This window comes from Pecten maximus, chromosome 7, assembly GCF_902652985.1.
Source record: "Pecten maximus chromosome 7, xPecMax1.1, whole genome shotgun sequence".
Classification (NCBI taxonomy): Eukaryota; Metazoa; Mollusca; class Bivalvia; order Pectinida; family Pectinidae; genus Pecten; species Pecten maximus.
This window is the reverse complement of record NC_047021.1, coordinates 20,651,056-20,675,398: the sequence shown is the minus strand read 5'-3', so window position 1 is coordinate 20,675,398 and position 24,343 is coordinate 20,651,056. Positions and strand designations below refer to the sequence as shown.

Genomic DNA, 24,343 nt, shown 5'->3' with positions numbered 1-24,343 from the left:
ACAAAATACAACAAAATTGAAATTATCTCACAAAATAAAGAGTTCACTTGTCGAATGATACACAATGCAGTATAAAAAGATCGCTTTGTCATGATATTAACGCTTTTTTACGAAAGCCTATTGGTGTCATTTTGAAATGTAAACTCAAAAAATAAATCTCATTAAAACGCGTTAGTTATCACGTTAAAACGCGATAACTATATCATGAAAACGCGTAAGTATGATTTTATCTCGTTATATTTATATTTACACTGCAGCCCCACTATATAACTTCACCAAGCTCACTTGGAAGTTATGAGTCCATAACTTCCAAATCTTTATTACGACGTCATTATTATAGTGACGTCATAATTGTCACATCGGCGATAACGAAAGATGGCTGTTGAAAAGGCTGTTCCGTCTTTGACGATAATAATTTGTTCATTCATTATCAGAGTTAAATTCCTGGATATAGTCTTTCAAATTCGTTGTCAAATGTAAATATAAGCATTGAACTGTTTTCATTTGGAAGTTATGGGCTGATGAATGCCAACTGGACAAAGGCACATTCAACATGAAGCGCTAGCGCGCTTCATTAAATTTGCATTTGTCCAGTTGGCATTCATCAGCCCATAACTTCCAAATGAAAGCAGTTCAATGCTTCAATAACGCGATAATTATCACGTTAAAACGAGTTTATCTCGTTAAAACGAGTTAGTTGTCTCGTTAAAACGCGATAATGATCACGTTAAAACGGGTTAGATTTCATGTTAAATCATAGAAATAGATATCATAGATATCTTATATAACTAACGCGTTTAACGAGATAACTAACGCGTTTTAACGAGATACATAAATTATCGCGTTTTAACGAGATAACTATCGCGTTTTAACGAGATAACTAACACGTTTTAACGGGATAACTAACGCGTTTTAACAAGATAACTAACGCGTTTTAACGAGATAAATATCGGGTTTTAACGAGATAACTAACGCGTTTTAACGGGATAACTAACGTGTTTTAACAAAATACATAATTTTTTGTTGCTTTTCAAAATGAAACGAATAGGCTTTCGTAGTTTTTGCTATATCAAACACGTGTATGAAATATCATGTGCTTACTGTTTTTCTATGTTTTTATATTACTTTACAAATAACATTGTCACTGATGAAAACATTTTAAAATGTTTTGTTTTGTTTAGATTATGTTTAAGCCATTTCCTACGTACTATCATATCTGGAAATTTGGTATTTCAAAGAAAATACAAAACGCGTTATATTCATTTTCACTACCAAATATGTTGTTAGTCCTTCAATGCTAACCGTTTGGTTTTTTTCATAATAGTTATTACTTTTGCAAAATATATCATGTCAAAAGTCATTCTAAGTTTTGGAAAAGACCGGATTCTCCTTTGAGCTTATCGTTGCTGGTGAAGAAGATTCCAGCTGCTCTTTGTAAACCTGTACTTTTCTTCTTACGTATATATTGTATGCAATCAACAGTATGATAATTACAGCCATAACTGCAAACATGATCCAGAAAGTCTTGATACCGTATCCACCGTCTGAAAACATAGAACAAAATAATTAAAATTCCCTGATTTTGTATCCATCGTCTGAAAACAAAGAAAAAAATCCACTAAAAATCCGATTCCGTATTCACCGTCTGAAAACATAGAACATTTTTTAAGCAGTGATTGATTTTGTATCCACCGTCTGAAAACATAGAACATTTATTAGTAGTCATTGTTTCTGTATCCACCGTCTGAAACATAGATAATTTACTAGAAGATCAATTTAAAATGTTTTATAGTAATTTTTTAAATTCCAATTTAGAAGTGATAATTTACCTAACACTAATTGTACACGTACGTAGAACAACAGCTACTCCCATGATGCACTTCGAGTTCACATTATCTGATTTTTTCGGCATATATTCTGACCCTGCGACTCTGAACAGCGAAAGAGGAATTTGAGCAGGCGCCAATTCATTCACGAATGGAGTTTTTAATAAATCACAAAATGAGGACCAGTTCTCCTCAAAAGGCAAATGAATTCATGTGATAATTAAATGTTATTTTTCAATGTTGACTTTTCTGAAATAGTATTATCGGATCTGCTAACACTGTATCCTGTCTATCTTACATGAAATACCAACATTTCGTAGTAGAAAAAAATTGTTTTCATTAACTGTACACATTTATAGAAATATTTCATATTTGTCACTGTATAGATAGATAAATAAATAATCAAAAAATAATCAGAAAGGCGTTTCAGAAATATGTTTCGAGGTCCAATTCTACCTGGATCTTAAATCAAAACGGACAGTCTTACGGTATATTGAAAGAAGACACATATCTGTAAGGATTTGTAGCATGGGATATTTATACCGTGATGAATATTGAAATTTATTAACATGATGTATTTACATCTATAAATATTTATCTAGGTATATAGACTATATCAAATCTCATTACAAATTATTCTACATACCATCTATGACTGTTCCTGTTGTTGGAGTCACCTGACGTTGGTCCTCGAATTGTTCACGGAAGGAGGATGGATATTCATGGCACACAGGAAATGATTTAGGTGGCGCTGGGTGCATACCGTAGGAACTATTGAGGAGCATTCTCATTCCAAAAACGCCATGAACTTGGATATGACAATGAAACATCCACGCACCAGGGTTATCTGCCTTGATCCTGATAACAGCATATCCACCGCTAGGTATAATCAGCGTGTCCTTTCGCGGAGGATTAATCAAATTCAATCCCGGAACATTATTTTCAAGCCAGTTAGAGTTTCTCCACGTAGCATCATTACAGAAACTTGTTGTCATATCTCCACTTCCGCGACAATCTATATCATTGTTTTGAGATATGAATTTTGAGGTTGTCATATTGTATGTGGCATATCCCATTTTCAGTACATAGAACGAGTAACCATGGAGATGAACTGGATGTGCGTCACCTGTTCCTGCCCCCATATTCATCAACACAAGTTGTACAACGTCGTTATGATAGGTGGTAAGTGAGTATGTACATGTGCATGTCTTGTCCTCTCCACAATCTTCTTTGTCACAAGTAGAAGTTATCTCTAATGGTTGCGTAAGAGCAGACACAGTAGGAACCCTAAACTCCCTTCCGTTTACTGACGATATTTCTTCAGGAAGACCAAAATTCAAAAAATGTTCTTTGAACATATCCATAGATGTCGGTTCAGGAGCAGGATCGTTGTTAACTGCAGATCGAAGATGGTCAAACCTCAGACAGTCTGTGTGATGATCAGCAGGATAGGTCGTAAATGGACAATTTACCACCAAACACCTATCAGCTGGTGTACAGGTCTTCCGTACCGTTGAAGGATATTGATTCGCATCTGCACCTGTGTAGCGGAGCACAGCTTCAGACTTATGTGCGTTCACTTCCAGAGTTTCGGCTCGTATCCAGTAGTTTCCAGTTACTTGGTCCGTATTTATGTTAAAGTCATATCTCTCACCCGGGTTTATGATAAAAGATTCCGCTTCCACCGGTTGAAAATCGTATCCGTCTGATGCGACTAGAGTAAGGGGATGTTTGTCGATTGATATCCGTATGGGATAAAGGGCTCCGACGTGGATAACTCTGAATCTGTAGGTCGTCCCCCTTTCAACGGAAAATACCGATAAAGGAGCCTCATTATGTTGGCCTGATTTGTTGTAATAACGGCTTCTGCCATTGATAAGAACGGATGTAACGTAGAATGGATCAAACAGGCCTCCATCTACCGAATTCCTCAATGGTTCAGGAATACGGTTGACAAAAGTGCCTAGCAGCAACTTTTGGTGATCCATGTCTGCCCCCCAGTTGTGGTTCCAGTCTTGTACTGTCATGATTTGTTCCGAGACTGATGACGTACGCTCTCTTATAATAAAAGCACCATTCATCCCTTTGGCTCGCTGATCACCCACGTGCGAATGGTACCAATACGTTCCCTTTGGTTCTGCGATAAAGTCATACGTAAATGTCTGCCCCGAAAGGATAGGGCACTGAGTGACAAATGGGACACCGTCCATCCAAGGGCTCAGCTTTTGAGGAATACCATGCCAGTGTATGGTCAAAGTATCAGACGCCATTTTGTTGATGACATGAACTTTAAGTCTCTGTCCCTCATATACTATAATTGGCGGGCCTGGGAGACTCTCGTTTGCTACAACAACTAGTCGGTTGTCTTCCCATCCGTCAGCAGTCATAACCTCGTCTACGGGAATGGCTGTACTTTGTGTTAGGTCGTCATATTTGTAGAGTTTACCATTTGCTGGGTAGACTTGCTGTTCTGTGGGATGCATCATGGTAAGCCTATGTCTGATTATCAGCGTCGTCTCGCATACTGTGGCTGACTTATCACACTCATATCCAAGGCTAGCTCCAGTCAACGTCAATAGGACAGCAAGTATGAAGCCATTGAATCCCATCTAGGAAAGAAAAAAAAAGTTTAAACCAAAACAAGAAGTGAAAAGACTACTGACATTAATTGTCAGAATTCATCTGACTTCTCAAAACCAATTGAATTAACATTGGGTCAGTACCATGCTGAGAGTGTTCAATTGAAAGAATACATTCCTTTTTCTCAAGGTCACAAGGATCACGTGTGCTTAACTATCTAAACGACCTTTTAACAAACAGGAGACGAAATGTAACGAGTCATGGGATTGGACGTGTTGCTAATAAAGGGTTGTTAAGGGAAGTATAAATCCTAATACGACTGCTGAATAAGTAAGTTATTAATGGTCATGGTGTTTGGCCAGAAGCATTTTCAAACAAACGATGTTGTCATACTTTCAAGGTCGCATGCTTCAAATGCCATTTAATTTATATATTATTTACATTCTTTCAGTGGTACATAGGGCCAGTTACATGCTAAGACTTTTAGTTGTAAAATTAGACATGCAACTTTAAAGTAATTGAGAGATGGAATGTGCCAATTACATATGTTTATATATAAACACATGGATACCTTCATTGTACATGATATGTTACGGCTGCTGGATCTGATCTACAGTATGTGCTTAAATTTATCCAGTGTTTCATTCCATTACTGTGACTTTGATTATCAAGGTTAATGGGTGGGGTATGAATGAGCTATGAAATATTTGATAAGTCTATATTTTAGTTATGCTTTCAGATGGCTAAAATATGAACATGCCAAATACATCACCGTTATTTCGAGATAAAAATATCTCGAAGCGTTGGCAACATTCCGAATATTGCTAGAAAATTACAAAAAATAAAATTGAAGATGGCAGAGCATATTATTAGAGGTCTTCTGACGCACTAGTAATGCTTCCAGATGGTGAAATTACACGAGTGTTACGTGTTATGGTAGTACAAGCAAAATATGTCCACTATAATGGAAAAAAAAACGAAATATCACGCATACTTTATATGCTAATATGCTTTGATAGAAATACAGCTACATCTTTAAAACAACCTATGTCAAAACCATATTATATGTGTATTTGAAAATAATGATTGTGTATTCTTGATGTTTAAAGGGACATCACGGTAAACCAATTTGTATTTTGTATTTTTTCATATTATTGGGTATATCTTTAAAAATATAACCTTATGAGCAATATAAACCATTCGAATTTGATATATGTACATAAAAACATCAATTATTAATTATAAAAAGGTTATCACAATTCGTTGATCAATAGTCTGGATATGTAAATTTTGTGACATACACGATAAAACGCATGCGCACAACAAACTTAAAACACCCGAAAACAAAAATGGCTTCCAACGTGAATCGACTGCGGTTGAAAACGATAACAGCTTCCGCAATAAAGAGAATAATGGCCAAATGGGTCAAAGATAATCCTACACTGGGGAAGCAGTACAATAGATTCGAACAGTTCAAAAAAAGGAAAACAGCAGTAATGCAGACGCTGTTCGTATTCTGCTTGATTGCTGGATAGTAGGCCATAACAAACTCGGTAATATGTATACAGTCTGTACCAGTTGTGTACAGTGTTTGCACTTATATACACATACATATTTGTGCCGGAATATAATATCGTTATCCAACTAACCCAGATGGAATATTTCGACTTGTAAACTAGCGTGTGTTTGTGTTTACAAATGAAAATGCCTCGATTTCAAAACAGTCAAGTGATGATTTAAAAATAATGTCCTTGCTAAATTTAGAGGGGGATTCCCAACTAAATCGAGTGGTCAATTTGGACATAGGGATCGACTTTGAGTATTGGGATAGCACAGAAATATAACTGGAAAGGAACGAAACACGTACATTCAATAAAAATAACAACGTTTTTACCGTGATTTCCCTTTAACCCATGAATTGTCCAGGACACTTTCATAGAAAAATATCAACATCCAATCAGTATCAATGGATGTATGACAGACCACAGCATTAACTAAATCATTCCACATTCTTGTCACGTGTAAATTCATTCAAATAGTGACATGGCTCAGAATCTACACATATACTTCAAAATCCTATTTTCAAATTATGGATCTTATGAACCTCCTCTTCCAGATTTCTACTTTTCTGATGATCTTTTTCGAGTTTTCTTTTTTGTCGCAATCATCAAGATTTCAACACTTCTTAACAAAATTGATATTGAATTGACAAAAACATACAAATGTACTTAATTTGTATGAGTGTATGGATAGATGTAATTTTCAAATACAGTGTTTATCTATATTTAAGTAGGGTTGCATCATTTGCTGTCATGATATTGCTCGTGGTCTTTTAAATCAAAGCTCATTGTTATTTTCATAATCATACTTATGTTTCAATTTATGCGAATTAGTTTCATTTGTTAGAAATAAAGAGTGATGTCGCAATCCAAGTAACCGTCCAGGCTAGCGGATATGAGCTTGCTTTATACAACTGGAACAAGTCCAATGATGCTTGGTAAAAACAGCAGCACTCGCTCCAGGATCCCTAGCACATGAAAGTATTAACACATATTACGCTTCAACTAATTTGAAAATAATGCAATTATATCTGGCTGAAAATATCTTGTCATTTCAACTCATTTAAGAAATGCAATTGCCTATCCCAACCTCAATGGTAGGCAATAATACGAGTCATTAATTATCCTTAAGATAAACTTAAAAATGAAAGCTCCATACGTAAGGTTGTGTTGTTATGAATATGACTGAAACAGTGTAGTTACAGTTGAATGCAAATAATGCTATCTGCTGTATTTAATTCATTAGTTTTGAATGAAATATATTGGAATTATGGGTCTTTCGCACCTCACCACCCAGATTTGTACATTCTTTTTGACCTCATTCGAGGGTTCGGCCGCCTTATTTGATCTAGCTCTTCAGGGCCTTAGTATTACTGATGAGACTTAGAAGGAAGAAACAGCTGTTAAATTCATTTTGACTCTCAATTTGTTTTGAAAGATTCTAATATCATGTGTGACTTTTGTATAATCATTTGAGATTGCAGGTGATAGATATTAATAATGGACGTTTCAGTTCACGAGGTTTATCGTAACCTGCTTTTCATGTTTAAATTCATTCGAAATGTGACACGGTTCAGAATATACACATTGCCTTGCTATTCATTGCGAGCTTTATTACAATATTAAGCTGTAGATCCTAGTTCAGCATATATATACAATAAAGATTCAAATAGCGCCATGCTTCCTGGTTTGGTATGTGAAAATATCCTCATTATACGTAAGTCAACCAATGACGTGAGTGCACATTTGTTCCTGTTTCATACCATTATACAGTGACACCACAGGGAAACAAAATTAAAAAAAAATATATAAGTATTTACAGTATTGATATCAGATAAACCAAGGACGCTACTTGGGTTATGCAATGTGTATATAACGATAATGATTCAGGCGTTTTATGCTTTCTAGATTAATGTGAAAGGTTTTACTCCGAGTGGAACGACTCTCACATTTTTAACCTTGATCTGACAATATTTTCATGTTGATGTATAAAGGATAATTTATTCAGACCTAGTTAATAGCCTGTTCAGAGATATCTATATTTGATTTTAAGTGAACATTCGCGTATAAACACATGGACATTACAAAGCAGACTTACCCGGTAATATAAGGTAAAACAGCTCTGATATATTTCGTGTTGGTGTAAACAACCTCACTGTTTAATATCACTTTTAAACACGGATACATGTTAATATTGTCAAAATTTCTGGTAGCTTGCTAACAGATGTATTAATTATGCGTACACTCCAGTTGGATTTAGAACAGAAATGAAATCAACCAAAAAGAGCCCCAAACTGACCTACAGTGGTTTCACACTCTTTTCAAGGGAAGATTTTGTAAAATGTTTGCTGGAACATTTTCTCTTCTGTAATTACATCATTCAAAGATTCGGTGGAATAGAAGGCAACACGGTCAACCATGCTAACATTGGAATTTTATTTGATTTAATTGTCTTTCAGATAAATATGTGTTATGATTACGGGGTGGCTACAGAAAATCCAGATACATTGCTAGACCATGTTTTCAAGGAGATCCACGTTTGAATAAAGATGGGTTCTTGCGTATTATTACTCAAGCTTTCCTATCCCCCTGAAAATATCTAATACTTACTGTTTCCCTGGGTTGCCTAAGCTATGAGTATTGTGTTCATATCACATTTGTAAAGTTGGAAGTTAACAATCACTTGACAAAATATATTCATACTACAAAATACATTTTCCAAATCCAACCAATCACACAAATGAGGTTTACACACGTGTATCGTTTAACTACGTATTTACTAAGTATGCACACATATATGCTTTGTGTACGTCTGGCATCATTGTACCTGTCTTCAAAGGGCATCATAAAAATGGCAAAATCCAGTATAATAGAATTCCTTTTAACACTGTGTGTTCCTTCTTTGATCGCCTACTTCTACGGAGACGTCAACACGACAATACAGAGGAAGGCCGATACATTTCCTTTGGGATGCAATTAATTATTTTCCCACTTTGAAGACAAAAGATACAATTAGAACCTAAAGCTTTTGGAGGGTGGTGATATCATAAAGATATAAAACACTTATAGCAGCATATTCTTGTTTTAAATCGAAATGCTTATCAATATATCAATTTTTTATTTGATAAGTGTTTATGTTCAAATTTCTAAAAAGAATTTTTTGGATTTGGTTTTATAGTCTTTATTTCAGATAATGCGCAACACACACAAGAGGTATCCATTTTTCCAGCTATTAAATTGTGTCGGGGTAACTACTCACTAGTGTTGAATTTATCTTTATGAAGTTTTGTTGTAGTGTTTTTCAAAAGTAGTATTTGATTTGACATACTGATTTGCCATAGCGCCATATTTGTATGCCTTTCAATAGAAGAATGTACGTCATTTTTTACATTGTATCTTGCATCCTTAGACATTGGAACCGGTAAAACACTGTCACGCTGCATATATTCGCTGCCGAGAAACCCTTATGGTGTCGTCTTTTTAGTAGAATTGTGAAGAAATATGGCATTAGTAGATAAGAACATAATGTACTACTGTCAGAAATACAAGTAGAAAATACACAGATGTATGTACTTGTATGTAAACACAAGAACCAAATAACCACATCTTTTAAATTATACACCCAACAAACACGTAGTACAACTGATAATATCTAATCGACATTTTGTTATATTTGGGTCGTAAGATCTACTGGTTTTGTATCTCCCACACGCTACGCTTGAATTATCATAAATGGTATAACATATCCGGAATAAAAACACGTGATTCAAATACACATTTTTAATTCTTGATGGAGCAAATTAGAAGGATGAAAACACCTTGCTTTATACTAACATTTGATTAGGAAAATAGTTATATTTTTCCCGTCTTGATTTCTACATCCTCCGATTTTTAGCTGTTTTAAGCCCTTGCGACAGCTAAGGACATATGAGGACGGGTGTCAAGGAAACCCCTATAGATGAGAGTAAAGATCAAAGCACAGAAAAAAAGAGCAGTGTGGAAAAAAGTAGGATATAAGATCCCTAGTGTTGCATTGGGGACAGAAGATCTTTTTCGGCCTCTTAATAATAACACGGAAGAAAATCCCCGACCCTACAGGGGGACCCCAATGTTAGTCGCTTCTTAGACATGAAATAAGATACAGCCCTCACCCCTGCACGGGCTGCACTTATCAGTTAATGCGCAGTTGAATAGGATATGCACTTGTGTAGCTTTTTTGTAGAATTGTAAACCAACGTCCGGGTTAGAGAAAACCTCATTCAGTGTAACAGAGACGTAAACACGATCTCGCCCAAAAACAGCATGTCGACATTGAAGGTCGCGTCGAAATGTCCTTGTCAGTGTCAAATTTCATCACATATTCTTTATTTAAGCACCCTTACTTTTCATTTTGTTATATATTGTAAACGGAAGAATAAATTTAAAAAACACCTAAAGTACTCAAGTGTATCTAAAAGAAAAACATCGTTATCTCGAGGACTGATAACTTGACTTGAAGTCTCTGCTTAATTCGAAGCAAACAATCAGTTCCGATGGTAAAAATTCTGTGTAAAATATACTCGGTTATCACGAGTATTCGGTATATCTCGAAGGTTTTCACGGGCACCATTGACTTCGAGATAGTGAGTTCAACTGTATAAAAGATATTCCGAATTTTTCCTTTTTATGAACTTTATTCTTAAAATCCCCCTTTAAAGAAGAGAACAGGTAATATACCTAATCAAAATTTCCAAACGAAAACTGAAAGTATTGTTTAAAATATTTACAATATTAAAGAGCTAATACTTAAGTCTACGTGTTCAAATGTATTTTGATAAACATATATTTGAAAAACCATCAATAGCAAATTAGTCTCCTATTTAGATAATTAATTTAATATTAACATACGGCAAGTGGAAATCCTTCCAATATTTCTTATTTGGATATCTGTTTCGTATGTACTGTCCATACTAAATATGTATAAGACAGGTACCGTCAGGTTCTTTCCTTTACATGATTTTAAACCACTATTTATTTTTTTATTCCGGCAATGACTACTGATAATACATGGTTCCAAGAGGTCTGACATTGTATATTGATGCCCTGCAATGCTCATTTATTCCATGGCCTATCGTGAGGTATACGTAATGTCGATGGAACGTAAATAAAAGGGATAAAAAATATTTTAAATGGTTCCATCATGTGAGTAAACAAACGCATCGACAATGTTTTTTTTCTGGCAATGTATTTGTAAACTGGTATGTGATCGCTTGTGATACAATATGCCAAATAACAGTAGGTATCACCTGTCATGATTAACGGAGAGCACATTTGGTGTTAACTTACGGGAGTTGATAATCAAGTGTAAGACTGCTGTGAAAGATACACAGAATTTGTCATTTTCCATTTGATCTATGGAATGACTTAAACCTACTTTTGGATTACAATGATTTGTCTATCTTTTCTACAAAGCTCTTCCAAAGTTAACCTGTAGTTCCTTTATTTTTCTACCTTGTTATTAAATTGATGTATATGTAACTAAAAAGGGGCTGTCATGTAAATCAAAATAATGTATCCAGTGCCTAATATATGTATAACATACACTAGCAAAAATGTTTTGCTGTTTTTGAATTATTTCAATTACTCATTTCGTCATTCGGATTTGTTTTAATGATAACGGTTTCCATTGGACAGCAAATCGACAAAAATTGTGCCAGAATTCCAAGTAAGATGTTAAATGGATTTGTAAATAAAACATGGTGGTCGCTTAAGATTAAGGTTCAACAAAACTAGTAATTTAAAAGTCATTTTATAAGAGAATGACATGAAAAAATAGAGCTCATCAGATACCAATACCTTTAAATAAATGAACTAAACTTGTATCCCAAAATATGCATATGGAGCCCCGACCCGACCCGACCCCCCCCCCCCCCCCCCCCTCCCTCCCCCCTCAAAACACAACTAATTGGTACTATTCATTCATAATATAGTGATGTCTCCAACAATTTTGAGAATACACTTGTTTGCATTTACCCTGTGCGTTTATAAGATCCTACTGCATCCACGCACCTCACCCTCTCCATCCCGCCCCATTTCATTTCGTAGGGTGCTTGTTGAAACTTGATTAAGCAATTAAGCAATATTGTTGCCAGTAAGAATGTATAAAGCATTATGCTCGAATTTCCGTTGCATATTTAGTTGAAGACAACATTCTATATATCAAAGTAAACAATACACTATACAGGGGTTCAGATTACGCGTCCTGTTTTGAAATGAAAATATATAATAGCAAGTAGGTTAAAATCCGTCTATCTACGGCGATATCAGGAAGGTATACATTGACATAAAGGGAGAAACGATTAAATGTTTGAACATCAATTAGCTGTTCATACAATTAGCAAACAATACTCCCTCAAAAATGTAAATGAAAGAGATAATATTGTATACGCACTACCAAACATCGCAATAATCAGACGGGCCTTATAAAAAAAGTTTGAGATGAAATATGAATATTTCGTTATTAATTCAGAAAAAAATGTTGATGAGCTTGCTAGAAACTCTTACCTTCACTTTGCTATTGATTGTGACCATTCTCCTATTATGCGATCTAGATTTCTACATCACCCAAATTTCACTGCAGATTCTTGGAAAGATGATTCAGTTTTCGTTGTATAAGTTTCTTCTCAGTTAAAGCGTAGTTGCACATGCATGTGCAATGCACTTGTGTTGCATTTGCACAATTTTTATACACAGTCTGTGTTAGGGAAACCCCCATTCAGTGTTACACAGGCTAAAACACGACGATCTCACCGAAATACAGCCTGTTACGGAGTGTACATTAACCCTAAATATTTCTCCCGGGATAAAGTCACCTTGTTACGGAAGCCAGTTAGGGTCACAGCGAAAAACTATATCATGTCGTAATAACGACTTAGTATCTCGTAATAACGACTTAGTATCTCGTAATAACGACTTAGCTATGTCGTAATAACGACTTAACTATGTCGTAATAACGACTTAGTATCTCGTAATAACGACTTAGCTATGTCGTAATAACGACTTAGCTATGTCGTAATAACGACTCAGTATCTCGTAATAACGACTTAGCTATGTCGTAATAACGACTTAGTATCTCGTAATAACGACTAAGCTATGTCGTAATTACGACTTAGTATCTCGTAATAACGACTAAGCTATGTCGTAATAACGACTTAGTATCTCGTAATAACGACTTAGTATCTCGTAATAACGACTTAGCTATGTCGTAATAACGACTTAGCTATGTCGTAATAACGACTTAGCTATGTCGTAATAACGACTTACAGTGTAGTATCTCGTAATAACGACTTAGCTATGTCGTTATAACGACTTACAGTGTAGTATCTCGTAATAACGACTTAGCTATGTCGTTATAACGACTAAACTATGTCGTAATAACGACTTAGCTATGTCGTTATAACGACTAAACTATGTCGTAATAACGACTTAGCTATGTCGTAATAACGACTTAGTATCTCTTAATAACGACATAGTTATGTCGTAATAACGACTTAGTATCTCGTAATAACGACATAGCTATGTCGTAATAACGACTTAGTATCTCGTAATAACGACTTAGCTATGTCGTAATAACGACTTAGTATCTCTTAATAACGACTTAGTATCTCGTAATAACGACTTAGCTATGTCGTAATAACGACTTAGTATCTCTTAATAACGACTTCGTAACTCGTAATAAAGACTTAGCTATGTCGTAATAACGACTTACAGTGTAGTATCTCGTAATAACGACTTAGCTATGTCGTAATAACGGCTTAGCTATGTCGTAATAACGACTTAGTATCTCGTAAAACGCTTAGCTATGTCGTAATTAACGACTTAGTATCTCGTAATAACACTACTTGTCGTAATAACGATGTAGATGTCTAATAACGAGACAATTTCGTTAACTAAGAAGATCAGCTGAAATCTGGAAAGTAACGACTTAGCTATTTCGTATAAGACTTAGTATTTGTATACGACTTAGCTATGTCGTGATAACACTTAGCTATGTTCGTAATACGACTCAGTATCCTCGTATAAAGACTTAGCTAGTCGTAATAACGACTTAGTACTCGTAAACGACTTAGCCCATGTCTAATACGACTACTTTTCGTAATAACGACTCATTTTCTCCTTAATAAAACGACTTATATCTCGTAATAGACTTTGTATCTCGTAATAAAGACTTAGTATCTCGAATAACGACTTAGCTATGTCTAATAACGACCTTAGTATCTCGTATCTCGTAATAACGACTTAGTATCTCGTAATAACGACTTAGTATCTCGTAATAACGACTTAGCTATGTCGTAATAACGACTTAGTATCTCGTAATAACGACTTAGCTATGTCGTAATAACGACTTACAGTGTAGTATCTCGTAATAACGACTTAGCTATGTCGTTATAACGACTTACAGTGTAGTATCTCGTAATAACGACTTAGCTATGTCGTTATAACGACTTACAGTGTAGTATCTCGTAATAACGACTTAGCTATGTCGTTATAACGACTAAACTATGTCGTAATAACGACTTAGCTATGTCGTTATAACGACTAAACTTTGTCGTAATAACGACTTAGCTATGTCGTAATAACGACTTAGCTATGTCGTAATAACGACTTAGTATCTCTTAATAACGACATAGCTATGTCGTAATAACGACTTAGTATCTCGTAATAACGACATAGCTATGTCGTAATAACGACTTAGTATCTCGTAATAACGACTTAGCTATGTCGTAATAACGACTTAGTATCTCTTAATAACGACTTAGTATCTCGTAATAACGACTTAGCTATGTCGTAATAACGACTTAGTATCTCTTAATAACGACTTCGTAACTCGTAATAAAGACTTAGCTATGTCGTAATAACGACTTACAGTGTAGTATCTCGTAATAACGACTTAGCTATGTCGTAATAACGGCTTAGCTATGTCGTAATAACGACTTAGTATCTCGTAATAACGACTTAGCTATGTCGTAATAACGACTTAGTATCTCGTAATAACGACTTAGCTATGTCGTAATAACGACTTAGTATCTCTTAATAACGACTTCGTAACTCGTAATAACGACTTAGCTATGTCTTAACTTGCAGCAAGTCATCTGTTGGGACATATGACTTCATTGGATTAATCAGTTTAAGTTTTTGATTGCTTATTATCAGAAAATATTACACATAACGTTTTCAAAACCCATTTTTGTACATTCTAATGTAGCAGAATCTTGTCCTTGTGCATTTTACTGTTTGGGACTGACCAGAATCACAATATCGCCACCAAGTGGCCATCTCAGATTTTAACAGTACACAACTGGACTCTACAAGTTTGGAACATTATATGCATACATTAAAAGTTCATCTTGGAATAGTGGAGCGCAGTGTAAAATATGGCTTAGTAAGTCATTTAGTATCTAAATATAATATACGTTGTTGGCATTTTGGCAAGGAACAATTTGGAAGATCATCGTTGGTGAGAGGTAAAGGTGAAGTTCTTTGTTCCAGTGCCACTTTCAGACATGATTTTAGGTTGCCCTTTGTCCATCGTTTTCCTTCGTGCGTTTGTAAACAATTTTCCTGCGACGAAATTCGATGAATGTTCAACCAAAACTGTGAAATATGTGGTCCCCACCACCCGGGAGCCTGAGAGGCGGGGCCAGAAAAGGTCAAAAAGACATATATTTCAAAAATCTTCTCAACTCCGAAACATGCTAGAATATAGATGGTGCAACGTCCATCAAGTTAAAAACAATCATTTGTACACACTTGTGATGACAAAATATGTAATTCGTGTGTTCTTTATTTCTTTCAAAATGTAACAGTTAGTTACTATTGATCGGTTTAATGCAATCATCATTGAATTTGTAAAATGTTTACACACTAATAGCTTCAACCACTTGACTCGCGCAAACGTTTTGTAAAACGGCTCTTACTCTTTGAACATGGATTGAGTAATGCAACAATGAACCCAGTATTTGGGACTCACTATGAATGCACTTGACTATAAAGTGGTTGAACTATCATTGTTTAAATTAACGTGAACCCAACGAAATGACTAAAAGTAAGAAATACATGTTAGCTTGATGTTCGTTATTGGTATTGCTAAGTATCATCCGATTAAAGATATGTTTCCATGGGATTGCGTACTTCAATAAGTTTGTACTATGGTGTTCATGGTAAGCACACGAGAAATGAGTAGAACGAACATCATATTGCAACTGTTGAGACATTAATTCTGCCTAGCATCTACAACAGTATTACTAATCACCTACTTTTTCGATGGTTTTACACAGCAAGCCAGGTATGTATTAAAATAGATTATACATGCAGCCATAAATGTGAGTTTCATGGTATTATCATTGTCGGTAAATATTTTATGGTCCTCATTCAACCAAGACGGTCACGAAGACCCGAAGTTTTGAACCTGTATCTTAGCGTTTGACTTTTTGCATGGCCATTTAAGTTGTCATCCAATAATCAACCAAAACACTTCACTTCAATCAAACTTCACCAATCTAAATTTTTATCGAATTTTTGTTGTATGCATATTGTTACATTAAAAAATTACGTATCTAAATGTAAACTATGTTTATTTTGTTCAGTTATTACGCGAATATTATGTTAATATGTTTAAATGAAAGCATTATTAGACAAAGTTCACTTATGTCGATGCATGTATGTAAACAACGGTATGTGTGTAGTGTATGTGCAGTGCATGTTGTTATTCAGCTGTAAATATTTTTATACACTGATGTCTCAAGGACTCCCCCGGTCAAGCGTCCAGGCCAGTGGTCATTTTAATGTTAGGAGAAAGTGAATGAGCATCTTGTATTGCCATTAATACATGTATGCAACTAGAATTTTAGGTTGTTTGGGAGTATGTGGCTTTAACCCCAGTCGTTGTTGATCTGTTCTATATTTGTGCACGAAATAATACCACACAGATGACTTGCTCCAAGTTAACACATAGCTAAGTCTTTATTACGAGATACTAAGTCGTTATTACGAGATACTAAGTCGTTATTACGACATAGCTAAGTCGTTATTACGAGATACTAAGTCGTTATTACGAGATACTAAGTCGTTATTACGACATAGCTAAGTCGTTATTACGAGATACTAAGTCGTTATTACGACATAGCTAAGTCGTTATTACAAGATACTATGTCGTTATTACGACATAGCTAAGTCGTTATTACGTGATACTAAGTCGTTATTACGACATAGCTAAGTCGTTATTACGAGATACTAAGTCGTTATTACGACATAGCTAAGTCGTTATTACAAGATACTAAGTCGTTATTACGACATAGCTAAGTCGTTATTACGAGATACTAAGTCGTTATTACGACATAGCTAAGTCGTTATTACGAGATACTAAGTCGTTATTACGACATAGCTAAGTCGTTATTACGAGATACTACGTCGTTATTACGAGATACTAAGTCGTTATTACGAGATACTAAGTCGTTATTACGACATAGCTAAGTCGTTATTACAAGATACTAAGTCGTTATTACGACATAGCTAAGTCGTTATTACGAGATACTAAGTCGTTATTACGAGATACTAAGTCGTTATTACGAGATACTAAGTCGTTATTACGACATAGCTAAGTCGTTATTACGAGATACTAAGTCGTTATTACGACATAACTAAGTCGTTATTACGACATAACTAAGTCGTTATTATGAGATACGAAGTCGTTATTACGACATAGCTAAGTCGTTATTACGACATAACTAAGACGTTATTACGAGATACTAAGTCGTTATTACGAGATACTAAGTCGTTATTACGACATGACTAAGTCGTTATTACGAGATACTAAGTTGTTATTACGACATAATATATCTTTCCGCTGTGACCCTAACTGGTTTCCGTACCTTGTCTTTAAGACAAGTTTTAGAAGTAAACAGATAAATACACAGACCACGATGTCCCGCCAGTGTTAAATTTCTTAAGATATCCTTTATTCAGGTACTCCTTCTTTTCATGGTGTTATAGCAAAATGCGTAATGCAGAATATGTTTTTAACTATCTAAAATACCTAAGCTTATATACATATATTTGAAATGTCAACAATAGCAAATTATACTTCTTTGAGTATAATTACTTTAATGTTAACATACGGGCAGTGAAAATCCTTCCAATATATATATATCATATTTTATATATATATTATATCCGGAGTTAGAGGTCTTACATGGTATCCTTTTGACCTTGAACGTTCATTTATTCACTGGCCTAACGCGAGTTACATGTACATTGTATTGTTGATGGGTCGTAAAGGGAAAAAACAATCATATACAATAACCAAACGGATCGACAATATTTTTTCTGGCAATATTATTTGTAAACATACTGGTATCTGATCGATCTTTAATTCAGGTGGATATTGTCTTGTGATACAATATGCCTAATAGTAGTAATATATATCACCTGTCATGATTCACGGAGAGCATATTTGGTGTTAACTTACGGGGGTTGATAGTCAAGTATAAAATTGCTGTGAATGAAATACGGAGATGTCATTTCCTATAAATTTTATGTTTAAAACGACATCAACCTACTTTTGGAAAGCAATGGTTGCTCTACCTTTTCTACAGAGCTCTTTCATGATTAACATGTAGGTCATCGAGGTTTTTGCCTTACCAGTAAAATGCTGTATATGCAACTAAAAAGCCCTAACATGTAAAATGAAAGTTTGTATTTAGTTCCTCATATATGTATTACATACACACTAATAAAGACTGTTTTGCCGTTGTTTTACATTGACAGTGGTTTCCATTGGACAGCGAATAGGCGAAAATTGTGACAAAATTCCAGGAAAGATGTTGATGGATCTGCAAATCAAACATATCAACTTACGCAGAAGCTATTGGTCGTCTAAAGTTTGAATAAGCGCACTCGTGAAAAATGTTTGATATTACTGAAAACACTGTTAGACATCCTCTATATATTCTATCTTAAACTATCATTTTTTTAACATGTGCCCCATGGTCCATTGTGGAAAAAGATATTATCCCTAACATGCATATGGATCATCCCCATATCTAAACAAAACTAAATGGTACTATTCTTGCACAATATGGTGATTTATGTTACAGTACAGTTATTTGCACGTACTATGTGCAGTGCAAAAACTTGCGACCTCTCTCTCGACATGAACTTTGATATTTTATGAACCTTTATTAGTTGATGGTTTACACAAATAGATTGACATGTTGAAATTGTATAGAAGTCATTTTTGGATGTGCATTTTTTCTGGTGTGGCATTATGACTATCTCCTGTTGCCTTGTATAAATTAACAGCATATTAAGTTAAACTTGTGTAGAAGACGTCGTTCTCCATATCACAGTAAACATATATACAATACAAGAATACAGATTACTTTGTTTTGAAATAAAATATATAATACAAAGTACTTGAAAATCCGTCTGTTTACAGCAATATCTGAGCGCGAAGACTTGAAACCATTAGGGACTACATTAACACAAAGACAAATGATTAATAATGTCAATTTCTGGTACATACAATTAACAAATACTACTCCTCAAAATTTAAACTATTAATTAACAAGGTAATCGAACATACATCCCCAGGATCGGTATACATCGGTAGTCATCCTCAGACGGGCATCATCATTGCAAGTTTGAGATAAAATATGAATAATTAGTTGCGCATTAAGATAGATTATTGATGACCTTGATGAAAAATCTTACCTTTTGTAATAATCAGTTGACCTCGAGCACCTTGTGGACCATTTAGAATAATGATAACACCTAGCTATTGATTATCAACATTCTCCGATTTTCCTATCTGTATTTCTTCATCAACCCTTGTTTCCCTGCAATTCTCGGAAGTGTGATTCAGTTTTCTGTGTATACGGTACTTATCAGAACATGCACAGCAGCATGTGCATGTCTCATGCACTTGTGTTGCATGTGCACAGTTTTCATAAAATATCTTGGCTATGGGAAAACCACATTCAGTGTCACACAGCTTTAACACGACCTCGCCCAGCATGTCGTTACGGAGTGTACATTTACCTTAATATTTCTCCAATGACAAAACCACTTTGTCTTTAGGATGAACTTGAGGGGTAAACAGCTAGATACACAGATCAAAATGTCTATTTAAATGTAATAATCTAATAAATGTTTATTCAAACATCCTTTCTTTTCCTGGTGTTATCATATACATTTTGTATTGCGTATCCAAGTATATATATATATATATTTGAAATGCCAATAACCATTGATGTTCATGTGGAAACTTAATGTTTACATACGGGCAGTGACCCCCCCCCCCCCCCCCCCCCCCCCAAAAAAAACAAAACAATTCTAATATTTGAAAACCTGTTTTTTGGACGGTGTAAACCTATGGAAATCTCTCTAAATATTCACGGCAGAGTAGGAGTTATTGTTTCCGCCGCGTCAAAATTGTATAGTCCATTCTTTATGATTTATATTTCTGCGTATGAATACCTCTCCGTATTTATCACAGGAGATAGTTCCTACAAACTGTTCGTTCTGACAGTTGTTCCTGTTATGTAGTACCTGTGATACCTCAGCATATTGATATACATGCTATTTTGCCATTAGAAAATCAGCCTAGGATGGTATTCATTGAATCTTAAGAGATTTTAAACTGTTGTCTGCTATGCACAGGCCAGTATACTGAAGGCATAAATGTTACATTGACCATGTAAACAGACGATATAGTATTCGAATTTAGCTTAGGAATTCTTATCAAAAACACGAAGGGGCTGGTGCCATCTAACATGATTTCTGCTCCGGCTGTTTAATCTGTAGAACATGTATACCTAACAGTAAAAGGAACATGAAAAAAAAGTTTCACATTATTTGATTTGGTATATGAAATATCAACTAAAGTTTAACTAATTAATTCATCAATTCATTGATACCAATGTCTTAGAAATCAAAACAAAAACCTAACAATCTGCATGGAACTCGATGCCAAATAACGTTACTCTGTCTCTATCTGACTGTGACGTGGTTTTAATCGTGGTCTACATGGTTACTTTAGTATCAGCCCTGCACTACGTAGACGACGTCGGACGCTGTCGGAAATGATCCCGGTTTTGAATTTAAGGAATCTCCTTTGCTATGACCATGACTGAACAGAATCTGTTATATAGGTGCGTCGGTGTTATATAACGATCAAGACGTGCTGATGTCACTCGTGGACGTGTACCACAACTTCAGCCGTTACTAGTCCCAATGAAGCCTGTCCACTAGCCAACAGATTATCCCACACATGACAGCTGTCATCTGCAACGTCTTCTGCACGGCAGACTGCTTCCACCACACACGACAATTACACGTTTTCTGTCCTTTAAAGAAAGACGTGCCATAACGTCAACGTCGTTGTTCCTTAAAGAAAGACGTGCCATGACGTCAACGTCGTCGACAAAAATAACCTTTCTAGGCCTTTCCGTTTTCCTGGGCATTGGATTTAGATTTCACTAATAGGTCAGACCTGTACATGTGTGTGTAAATTAGAGCTGACTCGTCAAGTACTAAACGGGCTAAACATGACCCATCGGCCGAACGTGCGTTACGGATAAGCGATTACGACATTGACTTAGAGTTGATAACCTATGTTTGAAAACATCGTGATTTCTAAAATGTTGGCGATTCTTTTCTGGTTTAGTATATTAATTACAATTAACAATTAATCATAATTTCGTTGTCCATCAACGACCCCGGCGCTTTCATTTTACCTGCATATACTGTTAATACTAAATTTGAATAAGAATTTGCATATTTTTAAAGGGCGTCTTATTGTTTCCTGTCATCGGCTATTGTTATGTGAAAAAGAAATGATCTCCAGACCTCTTACATTTTACCTTATGACCTGGAAAGTTCATTGATCCGTTGGCTAACGTAAGTTACATGTACATGTATTATTGATGGGTGGTAAGGAAAGAATAATGATCATTGTTTCAATCATGTTCAATAAGTAAACACATTGACTATCATTTTTATGAGGTTAATATATTTAGAAAAAAAATGCTATATTAACTATTTCTCATCCAGTGAGCCTAATATTGGCAATGTTTATCACCTGTTATGATCAATTGAAAAAAGTATGTTTGTACCTAAGACACAAACGTTTTTGATGATGTCGTTCCTTCATTTGACTTATTTTGACAAATCAATATACAACTGAATAACACATTTTAATTAGTAAATTTTAGTATATATGCCGAATAATGAGGGAAATGCATATCACGGCTTCTGACATTCGTTATTCATTCTAAGGGGATAAAAGTCGACCTGAAGGAACACGAGAAGAGATTAATAACTTATGAACGAAGCCAAAATAAACCTTATACAACAACGACAATATATAATCAAAATATATTAAATTATTAAGTATAATAGGTCTGGCGTTCGGGAAGGGTAAGCGTCATTCATTCCATCGGGAACACTGGCCATTTCATTCAAGATCAAAATGGGAACCAGAGCGATAACAACGAAGCTATTATGCAAACTAACGATCATCGAGCGTAGTACTTTTTACAATTTGATAATGTACTGCATGTATGATACCTCTTAAGGAAGATATATGGGTGTTAATGTGGTGTTCACATCGACAGTGTTTAAAATGGCGTAAAAGTCGTCAATCATGTGTCTGGAAATGCACTTATAAAAATCATATCTTTGTTTTCTAATTTTGAAATGAATAATTAGCTTATGATTATATTAAAGACATGCTTTATAACACGTGCATAAAATTTCATGAAACATGAAAAAGACACTGTAATTATTTACGCGTGACTAAACTAGCAAAACGATTGGAATATTGAATCTTTTCTCACGGGGGTTGATAGTCGGTTGTAAGATCGCTGTAAATTATATACAAAAGCTGTCATTTTCTGGATTCCCTCTTGAAAATGAATTCAGCCTTCTTTTACCTTTTCTACAGAGCTATTCCAGTAGTAAACATGAAGCCTCTAGATTTGCCTACATTGACATATTGTATATGTATATAAAAACCAGTTATGTAAAATAAAAATATGTATTCAGTGCTAAATATATATATTACATGAACACGAGATTGTTTTGCCGTTTTCAACCCCTTCTGAATTATTATGATTCCTGTGTTGATACCATGTTTTATATAACTTAGACAATATTAATGATTCAGTCTAATTATATGAATTGTTTCTATTATAATTTCCTCATTTCGTACTTGATAAGGGTTTCCCTTGGACAGCCTACCGACAAAAATTGTGCCAAAATACCGAGGGATATGTTGAATGGATCTTCAAATCAAACGTACTTTTATCAAAATAAACAGAGGCTAGTGGTCGCTTAAGCAAACCATTATACTCAAATGTCCGTTGCATATCTAGTTGAACTTGTGTAGAAGACATCATTTTCTAAATCAAAGTTCATGCATACACTATACAGGGATACAGATTACGCGTCCTGTTTTGAAATAAAGATATACAATAACAAGTAGGTTAAAATCCGTCTATCTACGGCAATATCTAAGCTCGAAGACGTAAAACCATGCAGGGTCCAATGATACAAAGAAAAACGATTAAACGTGTGAACATCAATTTCCAGTACATAAAATTAACTACTCCCTCGAATCTGTTAATGGATGAGGTAGTCGGACACATATTCACCCATGATCAATTAACAGATACATTACCAAACATCGCCATCCTCAGACGGGCGCTATGAGTGAAAGTCTGAGATAAAATATTAATAATTAACTACTCACTTAGAGATATTGTTGATAAACTTGATAAAAATTATTCTTACCTTCCATATAAGTCAGTAAACTTCCGTTATTCCTGTTTTGCACCTAGGAGCTCTTACGAAACAGATGCTATGCCTGATCGCCGATACACATGTGCCCTACTAAGAGCTTGGTCAACTGTTATAGAGTCTTTGGCTGAAGGGCATTAGGCTATATCTATTCCAAGCATGCCTATGAAGGGTACATTACAGAGATCTAGTAATTATACAGTTTTATAACAAACATAGTATTTACCTCAAAAGACATAGTTTGTATCTATATATAGAAATTGTATAAGACTTTTTTGTTATCATCAGTTTCCACATGGCTGCTTTTATACATTATATTTGTTCACTCACTTGTGAATGCAGTGTGTGTTAAGGCACAACATTTGACCCCTGGGCACCACTGACCTCCATACAGGTGATTTCTCTTTACACTTAGCCACATGCTTAAGTATTCTTTGATATACTATGTATATCGAGTTTAAACCAAAGTATGAATTAAAGTAGTAAAGTTCGTCCTGACTAAACAATGGAATTTTTACAACCGCTAGATTTACATTCAATACA

General features: G+C 35.0%; 1 protein-coding gene across 4 annotated transcripts; it reads right to left on the bottom strand.

The window, feature by feature from the left end:
• Nucleotides 1-923: 923 nt before the first annotated feature.
• LOC117331869 (laccase-25-like) lies at nucleotides 924-23,920 on the bottom strand. 4 transcript variants are annotated; one of them, XR_004533681.1, is made up of 4 exons: nucleotides 23,795-23,920; nucleotides 2,473-4,435; nucleotides 1,276-1,544; nucleotides 924-1,231 (listed from the first exon to the last, which is right to left on the bottom strand). XR_004533681.1 is itself a non-coding variant. In XM_033890822.1 (3 exons), the coding sequence occupies exons 1-3, from the start codon at nucleotides 12,533-12,535 to the stop codon at nucleotides 1,363-1,365; spliced, it is 2,172 nt and encodes a 723-aa protein (XP_033746713.1). In that variant the 5' UTR covers nucleotides 12,536-12,688; the 3' UTR covers nucleotides 1,238-1,362. The 4 variants fall into 4 exon arrangements, 1 of the variants encoding a protein (XP_033746713.1); XR_004533680.1 differs by lacking the exon at nucleotides 23,795-23,920 and adding an exon at nucleotides 19,715-19,849; XR_004533679.1 differs by lacking the exon at nucleotides 23,795-23,920 and adding an exon at nucleotides 12,509-12,688.
• Nucleotides 23,921-24,343: the final 423 nt, after the last annotated feature.

Bases quoted from the DNA above. Each gene is read 5' to 3' on its own strand.
- LOC117331869 (XM_033890822.1), bottom strand. From the start codon at position 12,535: ATGGTCACAATCAATAGCAAAGTGAAG. The intron at 4,436-12,508 runs GTAAGAGTTTCT...TTTCTTTCCTAG, and splicing joins CAATCAATAGCAAAGTGAAG to ATGGGATTCAATGGCTTCAT. The intron at 1,545-2,472 runs GTATGTAGAATA...CTATGTTTTCAG, and splicing joins AACAGGAACAGTCATAGATG to ACGGTGGATACGGTATCAAG.